At 42.5% G+C, this 18968-nt stretch overlaps 1 protein-coding gene across 8 annotated transcripts in view; it reads right to left on the bottom strand.

Annotated features, from left to right (window-relative positions):
* hivep1 (HIVEP zinc finger 1) overlaps nucleotides 1-18968 on the bottom strand; it is a 72687-nt gene that overhangs the window by 30289 nt on the left and 23430 nt on the right. Inside the window, exon 1 of one of the 8 annotated variants that reach the window (XM_078175743.1) lies at nucleotides 10879-11243. The exons of 5 other annotated variants lie outside the window; for them this stretch is intronic. Coding sequence is in view for 1 of the 3 variants with exons in the window: in XM_033637465.2 (XP_033493356.1) it covers nucleotides 1074-1089 (16 nt within the window). In the remaining 2 variants the exon portion in view is untranslated. Of the gene's footprint in view, nucleotides 1-608; nucleotides 951-1073; nucleotides 1230-10878; nucleotides 11244-18968 lie in introns of those variants that run through there. 2 more of the 8 variants (XM_033637465.2, XM_078175742.1) reach the window with 2 other exon arrangements.

Raw genomic sequence — 18968 nt, 5'->3', positions numbered from 1 at the left:
AACCCTCTTACTGTGAGGTGACAATGGTAAACACTGCATCACCGTGTCACCCCTTTTTCTTATTCGCGATATTTTAATAATGTAGTCACATTTGGAACCAGAACCAGACAACACTGCACGTGCTGGTACATTTACTCGCATGCGCACAGGCATCTTCTGGTACTCTGTACACCAGGAATTGAGGATGAAGATATTAACTTAAAACACTTAAGATTCAAATTCTGAAAGAATCAGACAAAACACAAACTACAGAGAGGTCTGTTTTGTTACTGTCAAATATTCATAACTAAGTTGATGTAAAACTGCATAGTATCTCAACTACTCAAAATATGAGCTGACTGAGAATGACATCTTTTCAGTTTCGCCACCCAAAAGCTGACGCCTGCTTTCCCTCCTGACAACCACTTTAAAAGTTATCGCTGAGCTCTGGTTTCAGCAATGATGAAAATAATAGTTAGCTGCATCCCAGTTAATAAACCCACACATCTGTGCAGAAAGCCAAGCACCTAACAAATACTGCAGTTGCACAGCCTCTGAGTGTGGAGAGCTTTACAGTAACAGTCGATTATAAAAACCAAACTTCATCACAAATTAAGCCCAGGACTCACATGTCAGTCTGTTTGCTACAGAGCAGCCCGGCGTCCCGCAGCTCCTGTCAAACCATTACTGAGAGCAGCGCTGCCTTCAGTTTAAGGAACTGAACTTTGAAACAGTCGAGAACAACTTTGAAAACACGCTCAGGCTCGACCGTCCCTCTGCTCGCTTGTTGTTGGTTACCGTGGCGCCACGGGTGAGTGGCAGCACTTCCTGTCTGTGTCTTTCACTCTGAGGAGACCTGTATCATTCAGTTTCACAAGAGAAGGGGTATTCTGCTGTTGATTTTTAGTAGAAGTTAACAATAAAAAAAACCACCACAAATAAACAAAGCTGCAGCTGCACTCAGGTCTGACCTCAATCTGACCAGCGACACACTAACATCTCATTCAGCACAGAGCAAACAGCTACTTCATAACAGTAAATAATGCAACATATCTCTGCCTGTTTCACTACAGGACAAAATGTTCACTTCTTACCCTGCTGATGTTTCATGGAACAAACACCATGAAGCTCCTTTTGTTCGGGAACAAAAGGCAACTGGAGAAAGAACAACAACTGCACACACACAATCCAGTGTCAACACAAGCAGTCACAAGTCTGCGTTTCCGCCCTATCAGCTGTGGCTCTGCAGCGGTGCGGGGCGGTTTCCTCCGAATAAAGTGACGAGGAGGGGAATTCCTGTAAGGCCCAGGAAGAGAGAGAGGGGGGAGGGAGGGAGGGCCTGCCCAAACAGAGCAGGCCGGGTGACGTCACTTAAACCGGCTTTGGCACCCTCCAGGGGATCCTTCTCTCTCGCTCTCCCTCCCTCTCTGTGTTTGTGTCAGAGGGGGAGGAATTTAATGTGCCCTGCCAACTGCTGGTTGCCCAACAGCTCACTCACCGGGTGAGAAAGACTTCCAACTCTCGTCCTACAGCTTCTCTTTCGGTTCCTTCTCAACAATGAGCTTGCAACTTTAAAGTTGTACAGTTTCATTATGTCTTTAATGAGCTTTATATGACTGAGGCTCCCTTCAGACGGGTTTTAAGATACTTTGTTTGGTGTTGAATGTCTGGTCAGATTCTTGCTCAGATAGTTCCTGCTTGAAATCAAAATGTTTTTGTACACCATTTTATTCGGGCAAACTTTTAGCATGTGTGCATATTTCTGTATAATTATTTCACTACCTGTTTACAAGCTGTTTCTCCAACATAGTATATTTATTTACCTATATTTACCTTAGTTTTGTCTTACTTATGTTTGGTAGGACTGTTTGTCTTTCTGTTGATACATATAGTAGAGATATCTCAGTATCCTGTGTCTGCTTTTGCTTGGTTTTTCAAAGCAATTTGTAAACTCTTTTTTTAAAGGTGCTATATAAATAAAGTTATTATCTCTCATGTCCTATTACTGCATCTTGCTAACTCGGCCATTCTAGATGTCACTAACTCGGTTTCTTCTCCGGAGCCTTTGTGCTCCACTATCTCTCAGGTTAACTCATATCACAGCGGTGCCTGGACAGCGTGACGTGTGTGGTTGTGCTGCTGCCATGGTCCTGCCAGATGCCTCCTGCTGCTGCTGCTGTTATCATTAGTCATTAGTCATACTTCTACTGTTATTATACACTTATGATTACTGTCACACATGTATGCTGCCAGATATTAATACATACTTCCAACATATTGTACCACAGTAGCCAGAACTATAACTATAATATTATTACTTTCATTAATGTTGTTGTAAGCTACTGTCATTACCTGCATCTCTCTCTCTCTGTCTCTCTGTCTCTCTCTCTCTCTCTCTGTCTCATTGTGTCATACGGATTACTGTTAATTTATTATGCTGATCTGTTCTGTACGACATCTATTGCACGTCTGTCCGTCCTGGAAGAGGGATCCCTCCTCAGTTGCTCTTCCTGAGGTTTCTACCGTTTTTTTCCCCCGTTAAAGGGTTTTTTTTGGGGGAGTTTTTCCTTATCCGCTGTGAGGGTCCAAAGGACAGAGGGATGTTGTATGCTGTAAAGCCCTGTGAGGCAAATTGTGATTTGTGATATCGGGCTTTATAAATAAAATTGATTGATTGATTTCAGCCCAGTCACCAGAATGGAATGTCGTCATTGTACCTTTCTGTAAACCACTGTTTCTGATTACATGCTTATGAAATGACTTTGTCGTCAGGAGGTGGTGGGGAAGCAAGATGGCTACCAAGCTGTAGATCACTGTTCGACACCAACCGGTTGTTTTTTGGTAAAAACATTGGGCTGCATTTCCGCTACATAAAAACGTGCAAATGTTACATATCCAGGGTTTGCAGAAATGTACAATGCCAACATTAATTTGGGTGATGGGGTTGTTTTAATATAACATAGTACCTAGTTTTAAATTCTGCACAATTTTATGCCTTGGATTCAAATTTTAATTGCGTGATTTTCTTTTTTATACATATTTGTATGAGCTAAAACATTAAATGAACATATTAAAGTGGCAGAGGACTTATATTTGGACAAAATTATAGATATTTTCACCATAAATTGATCCAGAAAATGTACAAATTGGTGCATCACCAGAATGCAGAAAACTAAGTATTTAATGCTCAAATTTTTTTGATGGAGGAACTCCAAATCCCCCAAAGTTATAACAAGACCTAACAATATGCAAAAAAATATATATTCTGATTAGTTTTTATATATAATGTGTATTTTCCTTTCTTTTTTTGTTACTTGTATTTTTTAATGTCCGTCTTTGATTGATAATTTAATCTGAATGTAATGTTATGTAAAGCAAATAAAATGTATGAAGTCACTGCTGTTCTTCATCTTTAACTGAGGAAATCCGTGGCAAACGTAGACACCTGGCAGCAATGTTGTTTTCCTTTCTATCTCCAAAAAAAAGAAAAAAAAGAACATTTAAGGTCTGTGTGTGGGCGCGTGGAAGTGCCTGTAAAAACTGTTGAATTTTTAAAGTCAACCTTAAATTGTGCCTCTCTGGACTGACTGAGTGACAGAGAGATGTTGACAATGACAGGCTGAGATAACGCTGCAGGGTCTCAGTCAGAAACAGCCCGCAGGTCACTGTGGGAGGGTTTTTTAAAGGGCCGGTCTATATTTAAAGGAGGGATTCACCCCACTCAGGGCTGACAGGCTGATGGGTGTTACATAAGCACAACTAGCCAGACGCTAAATGACACACGCATCTCCCTGGGTGACGCTCGCCTGTACATTTCACCTCACTGTAGCGGAGAAAAGAGGAAGCTCCCTCTGCTTTATTTTTGGATTAGTCATTACGGGGAATTCTAAGGGTTTTACATTTCTGCCGCAGAAGAGGTTCAGAGAATCAGATAAATATTTACCCAGGGCCAGAGACAACAAACAGCGTGACCAAGCAGTTTTTGCAGTGTCATTGCCGGGGTACAGAAGATAAATACTTCACAGGCAAAAGCTCCAACATCAACATCATGCTCTGTAATTAGGCCGGCCAAAGCAACAGCATAAAGTTGGTGTTGGCGGGCTGAAAGCAAAAATAAGCACTGAGTCACTGAGTTCTTTAAAATGACCTAAGGAGGGATCACTCAGAAAACACTGCCCCTGTAAGTGTGTGTTTGAGTGGAGAGCAGAGGAGGACACGCCGCCTCATCCCTGTGGGAACATCTGAGTTAATGACAGCTAAGCTGGTGATAATGAAACAGAGCCTGAATGAAGTAATCCAGCTAGTAACTCTAATACTCTGCCCTCTGTGTGTGCCGGCTGCCCATCAGGTTAAAGATGTCTGCAAACACACACGATCACGCACATCCTCACAGTCAGTCAGCTTGAAAATAGTCATGAATTAAATCATATTTGTTGCCAAAAACTGTTCAATCCTCTCTGCATATAACCAGACACCCACGCTGACCCCTTAATACTCTAAATACCAAACTGAAACCAATCCAAAACCACGCGGGGAGGGACGATGAATAACAAAGCTTAATCGCAGAGTTAGACTCCATTCAGACAGCTCCCATCATAACCTTCTTTTCACTTGGCTTCATCAAAAAACTTTCATGCATACAGTCGCTATCAGAGCCGCATTCAGCCACACACAAAGGCCGCATTCACATGTCCTTTTGTTTGTCTTAAATGAGCTGACTTTTTGGCAAAAATCTGAAGCAAAATGTCAAACTGCAGCCTGAAACCAGTGCTGTCACTGAGTTCATTTATGTGAGTACAATTCTGAGATACTTGTACTTAAAACTTGAGTATTTCCATTCTTTGCTACTATAAACTCCAACTCTGCTACATTTAAGAGTAAACCAGTGGCTCCTCTTACAAATAAAGCAGTGGCCAGTTGAGGCTCCTTGTCATGTTTCAGATATCTGTGAGATGTTCCACCATAGAGCAACAACCCTTCAACCCATACAACCATATCATGGACATATAAGGAGACTTGGATACAGCGTTGGAGTTGGGGCCCCATTTATTCCTGTGACAACTGCCCAGTAGCTCATGAAACCAAAAATGTTCAACTGCCGCATATCAAATTACCCAGATGATCGGCATCTGATCGGCATTCTGCATCATTGGGCCCCCAGAGCAAGCACACGAGAGACTTATGATGGTCAAGCCAGCTAGATTAGTTCAAGTTTAGTACTCCGCTAATTTTAATGGGGATACAATTACTTAATCTCGTTGCCCTTCTAGACTTTCCAAATGTTATCAGACCAAGTGCATCAAATCCCAAGGGTGAAATGAGCCATTTTGCAGAGGTTGTGATGTGATGCACAAAAAAAAAAAAAATCCATCCATGGATTTACAGAGGTCGCTTTCACAATGTAAGTTCATGGGTAAAATTCTTTCAGGGCCCAGTGTTATCAGATGGCACCTCAGAAGTCGCAATTCCATTGGTTGACCACTACAAATTGGCTTCAAAGCCTAGTGAACTTCCTGGGGGCCTGGACCATATACATCGTTTGTTCCTATCCTCTGATGGGACCCACAGAAGCATTTGCTAAATTAGCACCCCTATCAATTAGCTTAGGTTTAGGAAAAGAATTACCCTTGGAGCATCTTTACATTATGATTTTAATGTTACCAGGCGATAAGCATGTACCGTAATGTTACGTACGTAACTTAGAATAACTCCAACGGAAGTCTCCTGTGTGAAAGTCCTGTGTTTGTTTGACCCCTCCATCTATCCTGACCACCTCCCCACACATATGTTGTTACTCTTTAAACCACATACCCTGGTCATAACTACTGTGGCCACTAGAGGTCACTGCCTACACTAAATGTAATGACTCGTAATAAGCTGCTTGTACAATTTTAGTTTTCTTTTTGAGGAGAAGATGGTCTCCAAAGAGGTGTGAAAAAGTGAAATAAATTTAAAAAAAATAAAAATAAAATAAAAAAAATTGTGTAGCAGTTGTCATCTCACATCCCAATAGATTTATCTTGTGACTCTTCTGAGGGTTCCAACCGCTAGGTTGGGAAACGCTACACTAAACTGTCGATAAAGTAATTAAAAGCTGCAACAGTAAAACACTGCTTCATGTATAATAATGTATCAGTTCCAGGGGACATTTACTGAGGAACAAGCACTTTTACTTTTGATGCTGTGATATTACCTCTGTACTTTTACTTTAGTAGAATTTTAACTGCAGGACTTTTACTTGTATTGGAGTGTTTTGGTACTTTTAATGAGTAAAGGATCTGAGTTCTTCTCCCACCGCTGCTAAAATTCCAGAGAAGCCTGAACATGACCACTTACCATCAGAGACACATTTATAACTCAGAGGCACTGACGCAACTGTGCGTCCAATCAGAGGAATCTAACACAATTCTGGCCAATAAGTTTCATCCGGTTGACAGATGTTGCTCTCGTATCTGTAAATCTAATCACAGCGCCATCCTCGCTACGTGAGAGGAGACTATTACAGCAGCCGAGCCTTCTAGGAAAAAAGACAACTCTTAATTAGATCTGGAGCTTATGATGCTGAGTGCAGTGAGAGGCAGTGGGTGTAACAAAAGGCAGTGAGCCTATACAGGAAATAAGGATCTAAAACGTACACCAGGTCATTGATCATGTTACAAAACAGCAGTGGGATCCTGCTCAGGATCAGCTTCTGTATCTTGGCTGCCTCTCACCTATTCTCTTCCTCCCTCTTCCTCCTCCCTTTTCTGCTGTTTCGATTGCAAAACAAGGCTCGTCTCTTAACTGTCAGCCTCTCCTCCATCCGCTGCCTCCCACTGCTCACTGCTCGCCCCTCAGGGGAGGAGCTGAGATGTTAATGAAGCTGTTGTGATGTGAGTGTACGTGAAGCGTTGTACTGTACCTGGAAATGTGAGGCAAGTTTACAGCATGAGACACATTTAGACAAATGTCATTTTTGTCTTGACTTGATTGTAAACTGCAGACACAATTCTTATCAGACTGTACAGCGTCAAGCCAAAATGACTAATCGATTAGTCAAGCAGCAGCTGTTGGATAACTGATTAATCAGTGTGCTGTTACAGTGTGTTGTTACAGTGCATTTCTGCCTTACTGTGTGCTGTTACAGTGTGACATTTCCCAGCAGGAAAAGCAGTCACGTCTCTGTAAAAAAACAACCACTTTTCAGGCCACTATCCCGGGAAGAAAAACAGTATCTCAGTGTCTCAGTAAAAAATAACAACTGCGTTTCATGCCAAAGAAGCCACTGGAAAAAAAGTGACGGGTTGCCACAGAACCCCCACATTTGGTGACTAAAAGGCTGCTGGGAAAAAAGCAATGACTCGCTAAATAACAATCTCTTTTGTGTGTGTGTGTGTGTGTGTGTGTGTGTGTGTGTGTGTGTGTTGGGCTTGAACAGTGGTCTACAGCTTGGGGGGTGTCTCCATCATCCACCATCCCCTTCACCTGCTGATGTCAGTCAGCTTAGATATTACATAACTTTACTAACGTTGATATGATATGCATAGAAAATACAAATGTAAGGTATTCGTGATGCCAACATTTTCTTCTAGACAGACTGCTGCTGTGAATTACAGATCGTTGCTATTCATGGTTATGATCATAAAATGGCAGAAGAAATCAGTACAATAATTCTAAAATCATTATTTTGCATCACATTATGATTTCTCCTGTAGGTAACCATGCAATAAACAGGATACTGTACAGAAAGTGGGTCATTATGGCGAAATTATCCCTTCAGGGTGATTCAAGACATCACCGTGTCGGTTTATCTCGCAATGCTGACCCTCTCGCTGTACATTATCCCTCACTTGCTATAGTGTGTTTCTCTCATGCAGTGTATTGTTACAGTGTGTTGTTACAGTGTGCAGTTGGCTCGCCTGGAGAGAGCAGTGGCCGGCTTTGCAGACTCCCACAGGGTTTTCCTGCAGCTGCTCTGAGGCTCTCTCTGGTTTCTCTCTCTGTGGATGCCGCCAGACAACCATCTGCCTTTATAGCTCATTTAGCACATACACGCTCTCGTATATACGTGGCTGGTGCTGCATGTAAACACAGAGGGACATGTCTCGACAGTGGCCACAACAGACAGCCATGTGCATGTCAACCAGTGAAGCGTTAGCACCAGAGACAGAAATCAACCCTCTGGAGGGATTTAACCAAAGAAAAAACAACCATAACATTCCATTCTCACAGAAATACATCACCTACAACTTATTTTTTTTACAGAAATAAGTCTGGTGCAAAAACTGTACATGAGGCATTCAAATGTTATCATCCTACAGTCACTACCCAGAGAGAAGCTGTGCACTCTGAAAACACTGCAAACTGTCTGCCAAATTACTATTGAAGCTGCAACAATCATTTTCATTATCTCAATCAGTTCCTTGCTTCGTCTACAAAATGTCGCAAAATGGTGAAAAACTGAATGTGCTGAATTCCAAAATAATGTCTGCAGATAACTTGTTTTATTCAACAGTTCAAACCCCCTCAAAATGATTAACAGTAACATAAAAGTCAAAGAATAACAGGTTTTGACACTGGTCATCTTCATCAGGTTGAATTCTGGGAATTACAGGGAGGTAAAAGCAGCTTTTGACCTTTGATATAGTTCTAATGGATACCGCTGCTGCTTCTTCCTCTGTGGTGTTATTGTTGCCACCCACCTCCACGCCATCCACTGCTGTTACTCTGCGCTTTCCTCTGCCATCAGCAGTAGGCAGGAGGTAACATTACATAACCACACCGAGCACCAGAGACATGGCGTTCCCTTACTGTCTTTTTATGTTCCTCCTCCTCCTCCTCCTCCTCCTCATCATCTAAATCCTCAATTTCCCCACCTTGTCTTCCTGTTCTCCTCCCTCCTTTCTGCCTCCTCCCATCACCATCACCCTCTTTTACTCCCCCCCTTTCCCATTTTCTCCCTCCCCGTCTCTTTCCTGCCTCCGCTGCCCACTCCCCGCTCCTCCGTTTCTATCACTTCAGAGGTTAAAAACAGAGCGAGGATGTGGTAACCAACACGTCTGTGTATTGTAAAAGTGTTTTATAAACCCCATCCATCTGAGCACAAATGTGGCTGCCAGTTACTATTAGGGCTCCATCATTTTCATTATTGATGAATCATGTGGCCAATAAAACGCCGATCCTAAAGCCCAAGACAATGTCTTCAAATGGCTTGTTTTGTTTGACCAGCAGTCCAAAACCCACAGATATGCAGTTTATGATAATGTAAGAACCTAAATATACTTTTTCTCACAGACTTACATCCAGTTCTCTTCATACATCCATGGTTTCATGTGTTAATTTGAAGAATGTTATGGACTCCTCATCATTTGTTTTGTCTCTCCAGTGGAAGTTTAAAGGCCTAGTGTGTACGATTTAGTGGCATCTAGTGGTGAGATTGTAGACTGCAACCAACTGAAACTACTCCCGTGTACCAAGCATGTTGGAGAACCACAGCGTCTGACATGACAATGCAAATGGCACTATCTAGAGCCAGTGTTTGGTTTGTCTGTCCTGGGGTACAGTAGAACAACATGGCGGACTCTGTAGATGTTGATATAAACAGCTCATTCAAGGTAACACAAACACAGTGATTCATAGTTTCAGGTGATTATAAACTCATTAAAACATAGTTACGAATATATTATTATTTCACAGAACCAGGTGACTGGAAACTTGGTGAGTAAATGCCACAAACAGGAAATCCTGCAACACCGGCAGATTAACAGAGGCCACCGCTGAGGAGGATGTTTCCAGGCGATCTAATAAGATGACGCACTTAAAAGAGCGTGATGAAATTACAGCAGTTAAAAAAACATCAACAAAAGGATATTTCCAAATAACTTTGGTCAGGAGTGCATGCAACAGCACTGACCTCAGTGTTTCTTCTCTGTAATAGCTACATCTATTCTTACATGAAGCCGTCCAGTGGAGGGGGAGAGGGAGGGCAGCTAAGAGAGTCTGATGATCTCATGGTGTGTTGGAGAAGAAGTCAGAAGTGTCTTAGTTCAGCTCTGCTCTATCTCTGGACCGAGCTGTTGCATAACACCAGCAGCTCATCCACAGGCTTATCCTGTCCTCATGGTGTACGTCAGCTGCTGCAGTCTGGACGCTGAGGACGAACACGCTGCTGCAGACAAGTGCTTGTTATTGTTGGGGGCTCAGAGAGCTGCCGGAACCATGAACCCTCTGACTGATGTGAATGGGCGGTTGGTAATGTTTTGGAATGTGTGGAATGAAATAATTGTGTTATAAAGGCAAAAACAATCTTCAAAAACTTGCGACATTGTGGCATTTAGCTTCTTTTCTGTTTAATTCAAACTGTGAAAATAAGTTTAACTGAAACAAATAAATGATTAGTTGACTATTGCAGTTATTTTTGCGTAGCTGTTTACAGCACAAATGCCGAACATTTTATGGTTTCAGCTTCCTAAAATGTATATTGTCTTGTGTAAAAAAGCAAACTGAAAATTTGGGGATTTTGGACTGTTGGTTGGACCAAAAAGTGCAATCTGAAGATGTCACCTTCCTCCAGGAGACTGTGATGGATATTTTTCCCTATTTTCTGACTTTAAAAACCATAATACTTTTAATCAAGAAAATAATAAGGCAGATTAATCAGTGATCCCTAAATGAGCCCCATCACAGCAGGATCAACCCCCTATGAGACAACACTAGAAACAGAGAGGCAGGAAGGGGAACCATTACAAAGTTTGGCAACATTCAGGAGAAATGAAATGATGTAATGACCCAAGAGAAAGGAAAACCAGGAGGAAGATAGAGTCAGACAATAAGACTGAGCCCACGCTGAAGCAAAAAGCCTACATGGAGGAATAAAACACAAACTGATCAGCACAAAGACGAGCTCTCTCGGTACAATACCTGTTAGGAGGCAGAAGTGAACCAAAGAAAGTCGACACTTTCTCAGAGAGTAGCTGCCGGCTGGCTTGCTGGCGGCTGCTGCTTTTCCCTCCTGGAGTCAGTTGTGCTTACGGGGGAACACCTGACATTCCCGACCCAGACAGACACACACTCTCCCGACCAATAACCGCTGACATTCCTGTGCCTCCCTGTCTCCCAGAGAGAGAAAAAGAAAACTGAAATGCCACTGCAGAGCAGAAAGCCGGGCGTCTGGCCGCTGTCTGTCCTCACACACTAACACACAGCTGTGTCGCTGCGCTTTCACTTCTCACTTCTGCCTGGTTTCTCCACTGTCAGTGTAGCAACCACGCTTCTTCCTCCTCCCTGCCTGCCTTTGTGTTCCTTCTCCCTCCCTCCTCTGCTCTCTTCTCCTCCCTCCTCGTCTTCCTTTTTTTTTAAAGTCCCTACTCCAAATCAGGGAAAGCCCTCCCTGCCTGCCTGCTTGCAGGAGCGCTGACTTCCCCGAGCTGAGCAGCAGCGCTCCCTCCCTCTATAAAAAAAAAAGCAAAACAAAGCAGGATGGAGGCTCTAAAAACAGCACTAATTCCTCTGTATCTCACACACACACACTGTCAACATCAGATTAGCAGCTAACCTACTTGTGGTGTACAACCTCCCACACCCCGGCACAGGCTATAAATACTCACCTATCCGTTCTGTGCATTGATCCTATCGGTGCAGGGCCAGTGCAAGGGACAGCAGAGACGGCAGGACTAATGAAGGCACTAATAGGAATAAGGTGTGTGACGTACAGGGTTAACCTGCCCCTGAACGCACCAATGCATCCATATCAACATGCAGGGACTGCTGAGTCCAGATGGTTATTTTTAGGACTTTCATTATCACTTCATCTGCACATTATTATCTCAATTAATCACTATGTTACGTAAAAGATTCTCATTAGATTTTAACTTACACAGTTTTTTATTCTATTTATTTCATTGCCAGTGACTGCTTCGCTGCAGTTGTTTTGCACATGACAACAAAGAATTTGAACTTAATCTTTAGTCTTTATAGTTAAATCTCAATTTCCTGAAGCTTATGTGACGACTTCAAATGTCTTGTTTTGTCCGACAAAAAGACATTCAATTGAACTGTCACATAAGATAAAGAAATGAAGCAAATCCTCACAGTTGAGAGGCTCGAACTATGGAAAATTCTGCATTTTTTAGCTTTAAAAAATTACTTGTATCAGATAAGCTGTGATGAGTCAGTGGAATAAATGATTAATCTATGTATAGTTCCAGCTCTAATATACACTCCACTTTATTAAATACACCTTTGCAGTCTAATGCAACCAACTGTTTTGCCATAAAGTACTTTCATCCTGCCTACAATGTTTCCTTTTTGCTGATTCTGTTACAGAGGTGTTAATTAGTCTATGTTTTGCACGGCATTATATTGAAAGGTGTTTCTGATGTTCTGTACCTTCTCATGTAACTAAAATGGGCATATTACTGAGAACCCAGGAAAGAGTTGAGCGCAAGCTCTTGAGTCCTACTGGTCATATTTATTAGTAGTGCATTTTGTACAGGATGGAGCTGTGGAGGAATGAGGGGTGGATCTGACTCATGGACTGTGTGGTGACGGCTCGCAGCCTGTCACTCAAAGCGGCCCCTCCCTTACAATCATTCAAACAGGTGAGAATAAAAAGTCACCCCCTGTACAGTTGTCATGAACGGGGAAATTAGATGTGGAGACCAAAACCATTTTTGTACCAGGCTGTAAATATGTTTATTCCTGCTGTAAAGTTGGGCATTTTAACATGGGGGTCTATGAGGACAGACTCACTCTTGGAGCCAGCCTCAAGTGGTCATTAGAGGAACTGCAGTTTTTGCCACTTGTGCGTAGGCTTAATTTTCCACCCTGGAGGTTGCCGCTTTGTTCCAAACAGGCACATTATGAACGGGTGCTGTACTTGTGTATGTAAATAGGGATGAGAAAAAATTAGAAGCACCTCTCAATATAATGCAGTCACGTATAACATATATGAAACCATAATAAGCTGTAAATCCTCACAGTTAGGAAGCTGGAATCAGTGAATGCTTGGTATTTTTGACCAGTATGCTTATTTGCCTTCAAACCTAGAGGGGTCCAGGGGCATGTTCCCCTGAGGATATTTATTTTTCCATTTATGGCAGCTATATGCACTGTTTTTTAAGCCATTTAGAGAATGCCTAAAACTTTGTACTTAATTTGGGAAAAACATGATAGTCGCCAAGGGAAAAATATCATCCTGTAGAGTGTTGTGTCAAATTGTTCTCAAGCTGTCTTCGTCACACTGAAACCACCACACAACAAATGTTGAGGATGACTAATTTTCACTCCTTCCACCCAAAAAGAGGCAAAAAACTCTGATGTTGCTATTTTTAAGTTACATAACATAGGTGAGCTAGGGATTTGGTGTAAACAGCATTACTAATCTTGAAACCTGTTCTTTGTTATACTGTACTGGAGTTCACGGGATGATTGTTTCGCTGACAAATCTGCTGTCTTTGAACCCATCTCATAATAATCTGGTCTGCTCCAATTGAAAATCAAGGATCCCAAACAGTGCAAAGTAAATGAGGTTGTATACTACCAATTATATAGGGCTGCCCCTGAAAGTCAGAGATTTGAATTATCAGCTGGAGTCAGCTGAGATTCCTTCAAGTCGAGCAGTTGTTTTTCTCAGTTAGTGTGCAGTATACTTTTGGGGATGTTTTGGTCCCCAGATTTAGCTGCAGAGTGAGTGCTCCTTGCTTTCACACAGCTCCTGGGTACGGGCAGCTGCAGACACAGAGGCAGCTGCCTGGAGGAAGGGAATTCACATTTTCCTCTGCCTTCTGCTTAGAAATGGTGAATTTACAGCACAAAGCAAATTAATACAATACAGTCTCTGGCTTTTGTTTGATATCTATTGTCAGAAAAAATGTTGCTGCACATTTCCGATCCATTGTTAACTTAATTAGCTCGTTTATCATATTTTCGTGAATGTAACTGTCATCCTGAGTGTCCCACTGAGCCATAAGCCCTCAAACTATCAGACTCTGTTTGGGAAAAAAAGTATCAGCCAAATCTGATTCAACTGGTATCATTCTGAGTCACATACAGCCCTACAATTATATAAGATTTACTGAGGGAATACCATAGCTTCAGGGCTTTTGAGAAAACATTTGGGTCTGGAGAAGCAAAAAACCACACCTGTGCTCCTCCCTGTCTTAATGACAGGATTCCCATTTAACTACAAATTGGTGTTTTTACTTTTCTGTTTGTCAACTAATTAAACAAAGACACAGATAAGTGTTAATTAGTAATCTTTATAGGTGCTGATGGAGGCTAATAGAGCCGAGCTAACAACTGTTTCCATCCTTTACGCTAAGCTAAGCTAACCACCTCCTGGCTGTAGCTGTACATTAAACAGACAGATGAGAACTGTTGAGATCTTTTGCAGTTGATTAATTATCTGTTCATATTAGCACTACAAGTGAAGATGCATATATTCATCATCACACGATTAGCAACCAGGCTGATAAAACACACCCACACACACACCATCAGACACAACACCTGCACACACACACTGCTGAGACTCACTGTTAGTTGTGTTGTGCACATGTTGAAAAAAACTGCGGTTATACACAATGCCTGGATTTGATTTTACGAGGCACACCTGAACTAGAGACTGAGTCACACACAGTTCCCACACACAAGCACAACTTCTGCCTCGCTCACACAGTTTCACATGGCAGTGGGTTCCTTATTTTTTATTTTAAATGTTTTTGGAAGTAGCCGGCAGCTTTGCTCAGTGCTTTGACTAAATATCATCCAGAATGCAAAGTCTAAAAATATCACCAATGGATTTTTTTTTTTTTTTAAATGTCTCTTCTCTGTTCGAGGAGGGAAGTCGCAGCTCAGAATTCCCCAGAGTCTCTCCCACCCATGAGGCATCGGGAGCTCAGAAACCCCCCTCCCAACATCTCTCCCCATGGCAACAGCAGCTAAAGGAAGAGATGGCCCATGTTACGCAAGAGGATGAAGCTTTGCCAGCAGGCAGGCACCCCGTCCTCCTCCTCCTCCTCCTCCTCCTCCTCCTCCTCCTCCTCCTACACATATTTTCACAGCCTATTCCCTATTAACCCTCTTTACATTTGTCCCTCTTGCTCCCTTAACCTGACATCATTCCCTCTCTCTTTCACATTCCCTTTCACACCCTTAACTCTGGCGCTCTGCCATCTTCCCCTTCCCCATCTTCGACTGCTGCTTTGCCCCCTTTTCTTTTTCCTCTTTCACCCTCTCCTCGGGTCTTTTTCAGAGGCATTTATCTTTGTCCGTGGCTGCAGAAACACTGTGATGATGCTGCTGCTGCTGCTGCTGCTGCTGCTGCACGGCTGAGCGGCTTTCCATTTTTAAAAAAGAAGCTATTTCCACAGTCAACTGACCCGATCGCTTGATGTAGGCTCGATGTGACCATCTGACCCAGCTGAGGGGAGTGGAGCATGAGTTTCCCAGAGTAAAGCCTTCGTCACGTAATCGAGGGCCCTGCAGGGTTCACTAAGTTTAAGACTTAGAAGATGATTTTAATACCTAATGGTATCATTAAATCAATGCAGCCTGGATAAGTGGCAGAAAATGGATTTATGGACCAATTAAAAATGATTAATTCATTAAAGGTTTTTTTTTTCTAAAATGGCTGGCTGCTGTGGCCCACAGTAGTGGCAGTATTTGTTAGGGCTTATTTATACTCCGGAGGCAGTGTTGTAGACAGTAGTGATCTGTAAGACCATCAGATACATCTCAACTTGTGAATGAAGAATTCTTTTCACTAAGTTCCTGATTTGTTCCGTTCTGCCATTTTAAAAATGTGTCCTACACTTGTGTCTCGTTTAAAATATGCTAAACTGGCTCCAAGATTTCAGGAGGTACTGCACCGTATTCGTAAGCTTTCAGCGAACGTGAACAAATACAGACAAAATGAACACACAGCACAGACAGAAGGCTCCGTCTGTGTCCGTATCCAAAGTTGAGCATAAATGAGATTTTACAGATGGTTCTGACTGCTCTCCACTAAAAGAGTTTTAGTCATTTTTTCTTTCATTGTTTCCTTAATGAACATCTGGAGAAGAATTAGATGGTGGATGGTCAACGGTTAACTTGGAACTTACAGTCACTGATTTTTTCCAATGACAAAACAACAGATCGCAGACTCAAAATGACACCACATCCACATGACTTGATAAAGGTACATTACTGTGGCTTACACTTCTCCCAGTGTCTGTGTGCTGCCTGCACTTTTTTAGGATTTGTTTCGTTGCTTTTGCAAATTGACTATTAGTATATCGCTTACTTTGTTTTTATGGCATGCCTCCACGGTGAATGGAGAATCCAAAAAGGCAAACACTATTCATGAATGGAAGTAAATGGGGTCATTATCTAACCCCGTCACAAAACATCTGTTACAGTTTTACTGTAACAGATGTTTTGTTACAGTGGAACTATAACAAACCATCAGTTTACAAACTCTCATGCAGCTCCTGCAGTATAATTCAAGTCTCACTTATCCAGTCGTATGCTCAGAACTTCCGAAAGACATGCATTTTCGCTAAAATAGTATGATTCAAAACATACCAGTACAAACAGTCTGATGCAGAGTTAAGTATCCCACCTGAGCATTGAACACGCGCCTGCTCAGGCATGCTCAGGGCGCACTTGCTGTGTGCAGAACTGTTAAGTTTTAGCAAAAAATCACGTTTGGGAAGTACTTAGCATTTGGATTTTACTGCACGAGTTGTGCGAGAATGGAACACATTTCATCAGAGGTTACTTTATTTTGGTCTCATTTTCGTTGTGAAATATTATATCAATAAATTAACCCTGTCACAAAGAGCAGATACCATGTTGAGAGATCCATCCTCAATAACCATTTTACTTTTTACATTTTTGAGACATGACAGATACTTCAGCTAACAACACATCCTCTTTATAACGGAAAATATTTCCTTTCAAAATGTATTTGCTCTGGCAAACCACTTGCATATGAACATATTTTCCAGGTCACAGAGTTCAGGGCTTCCTGGACGATGCATCAACTAGTTTCACCTGACTATCACCTGTCACTGCTGTCTGCACTCCTGCAACAAGCTAAAGATGATGGCCGACAACCTCCTGACCTCCCTCTAAATATATATGTGTGTGTGTGTGTTTGTGTGTATGTGTGCGTCTTTAAAATATTGACCCGACCTCTCTGACCCCGCTCAACCTTCCCGATGACTCACACTGTTTAGGGGCTTTCAATCTTTCACCATCGACCCGCTGGAGTCCACGGAAGGTCCTGAGTAGCCAAGGACGAAGTCCTCACCCATGCACTCCCCTTCCCCTGACACTGACAGACACTTCAGGGCGTACAGCGCTCACTTCCTCACCCCTCCTCCACATCCTCGCTCAGTCAATACCTCACAAATACACAAACCGCACAGATGAAACAACACATTTCCTGCTGATGGCAACATCAGCGAAGAAACAACACAGAGTTTATGAATGAACAGGCTACTTGATATGAGGCAGGGCCCCTGTGTTTTTTTAAGAGGCCCTGCGGAGGTGAGCTGTTTGCTGACATGCAGAGGGTCCACTGATTCCTGTAATACGCCCACAGTCTGAAGTTATATCACTTTCAGCTTCATTATTCAGCATCCTGCTTTCTGCTGATGGACTACTGAATCCCACGTGTGTCTCCAGACTGTGAGTGAACATTTACATGAATGTATTAAGTAAGCCTCTTAATCTAGCTAGCCTAATTTCCAAAGTAAAAACAAAACTATAAAACATCTCTGAAGGTCAGTACCACATATCTTGGTTTTAAAGGAGCTCAGGGGTAACGGTGCTAACCATGGGAAAGTGGATGGTGGGCGGCATGCTTCCGGGTCAATGCCATCCTGAAAATAAGAGAAATTGCTGTATAAGCGCAGTGCAAAGTAGCAACGATGAGCTAGCCCGTGGGATACACACATGCACTACCACAACAAAGCATACAAAGACATAGTGTGACGCCATTACTATCTTTACATAGCAAAAAGCTGTTTGCTGGTATATTAAAGCTCTGAATGTTGTACACAGAACCCTTAAATAAAAGCAGGCGAGATGTTTAAATAGCACCATGGACAGGAGCTATTGTCTCAGCAGTGTTGCATCAACAAACAAAGAGCATCCTGAACTGCACACCACAAAAGGCTTTCTGCAATCTTCCCTAATCATTTTAAATTACTTGTTTTGCTGCTAAATGCACAGCACTTCTTCAAGTTTCTGCCTCTGAGCATCTCCACAGATCACTAAGTGTTTACGAAGGAGAGCACAAAAAAAGTCAGTAAAGTCAATGCTTGAAAAAAACAGTGAGAGACGAGGCGATGGGATGATCTCTACTGAAGCAGAGAAGTGTTGTGTGGAGAGTTTTTTTTTTTTTAAAGACAGCAAATTGACACATCTCCTGACAATGAAGTGTTGTAGACGGAGAGTCGATTCAGTTTGTCGCCTGTAAGCAAAGCGACAGTTTCTGTTCACACGAGATGGTGATGGTTAGTCATTCCCCCATCTGATGCATGTGACCCCCACACAGCTGTGCTCTGATTGGCCGCTGTGCTGCAGTGATGATGGCAAACGTCCCACGCAGCAGAGAAACAGCAAGTGTCAGTGTTGGTAAATACAGCCCACGGCCTGACCTTAAGGAAACCGCACAGCTAACCTCTGCCTTCTCACCCATCTGCCCACCTGCCCTCAACATCTGGTGTGCACAGCAGCAAAGGACGCTCCTCAAGGTCCCCTGACTAGACTCACAAACTGAAACTTTAAAGGGACAGTTCACTTTAAATGTCAACTTCAGCATAATGTTTGTAATTGCTGAAGAAAATACAGCAGGGTTAACGTCCCAGACGCCATGAGCAGAATTAAGATGCTGACATTAAATTAATTATGAGCTATTGTGTCGCTGCAGCAAACAGCTCCCATTAATGCTAATAGCAGAGCAGCCTTACAAATGTATATAAGGAAAATCAGAGTCAGCAGCTCTCCTGACGGCCTTA

The sequence above is a fragment of the Epinephelus lanceolatus genome, chromosome 16 (assembly GCF_041903045.1).
Source record: "Epinephelus lanceolatus isolate andai-2023 chromosome 16, ASM4190304v1, whole genome shotgun sequence".
Lineage (NCBI taxonomy): Eukaryota > Metazoa > Chordata > Actinopteri > Perciformes > Serranidae > Epinephelus > Epinephelus lanceolatus.
This window is presented reverse-complemented; position numbering and strand designations above follow the sequence as displayed.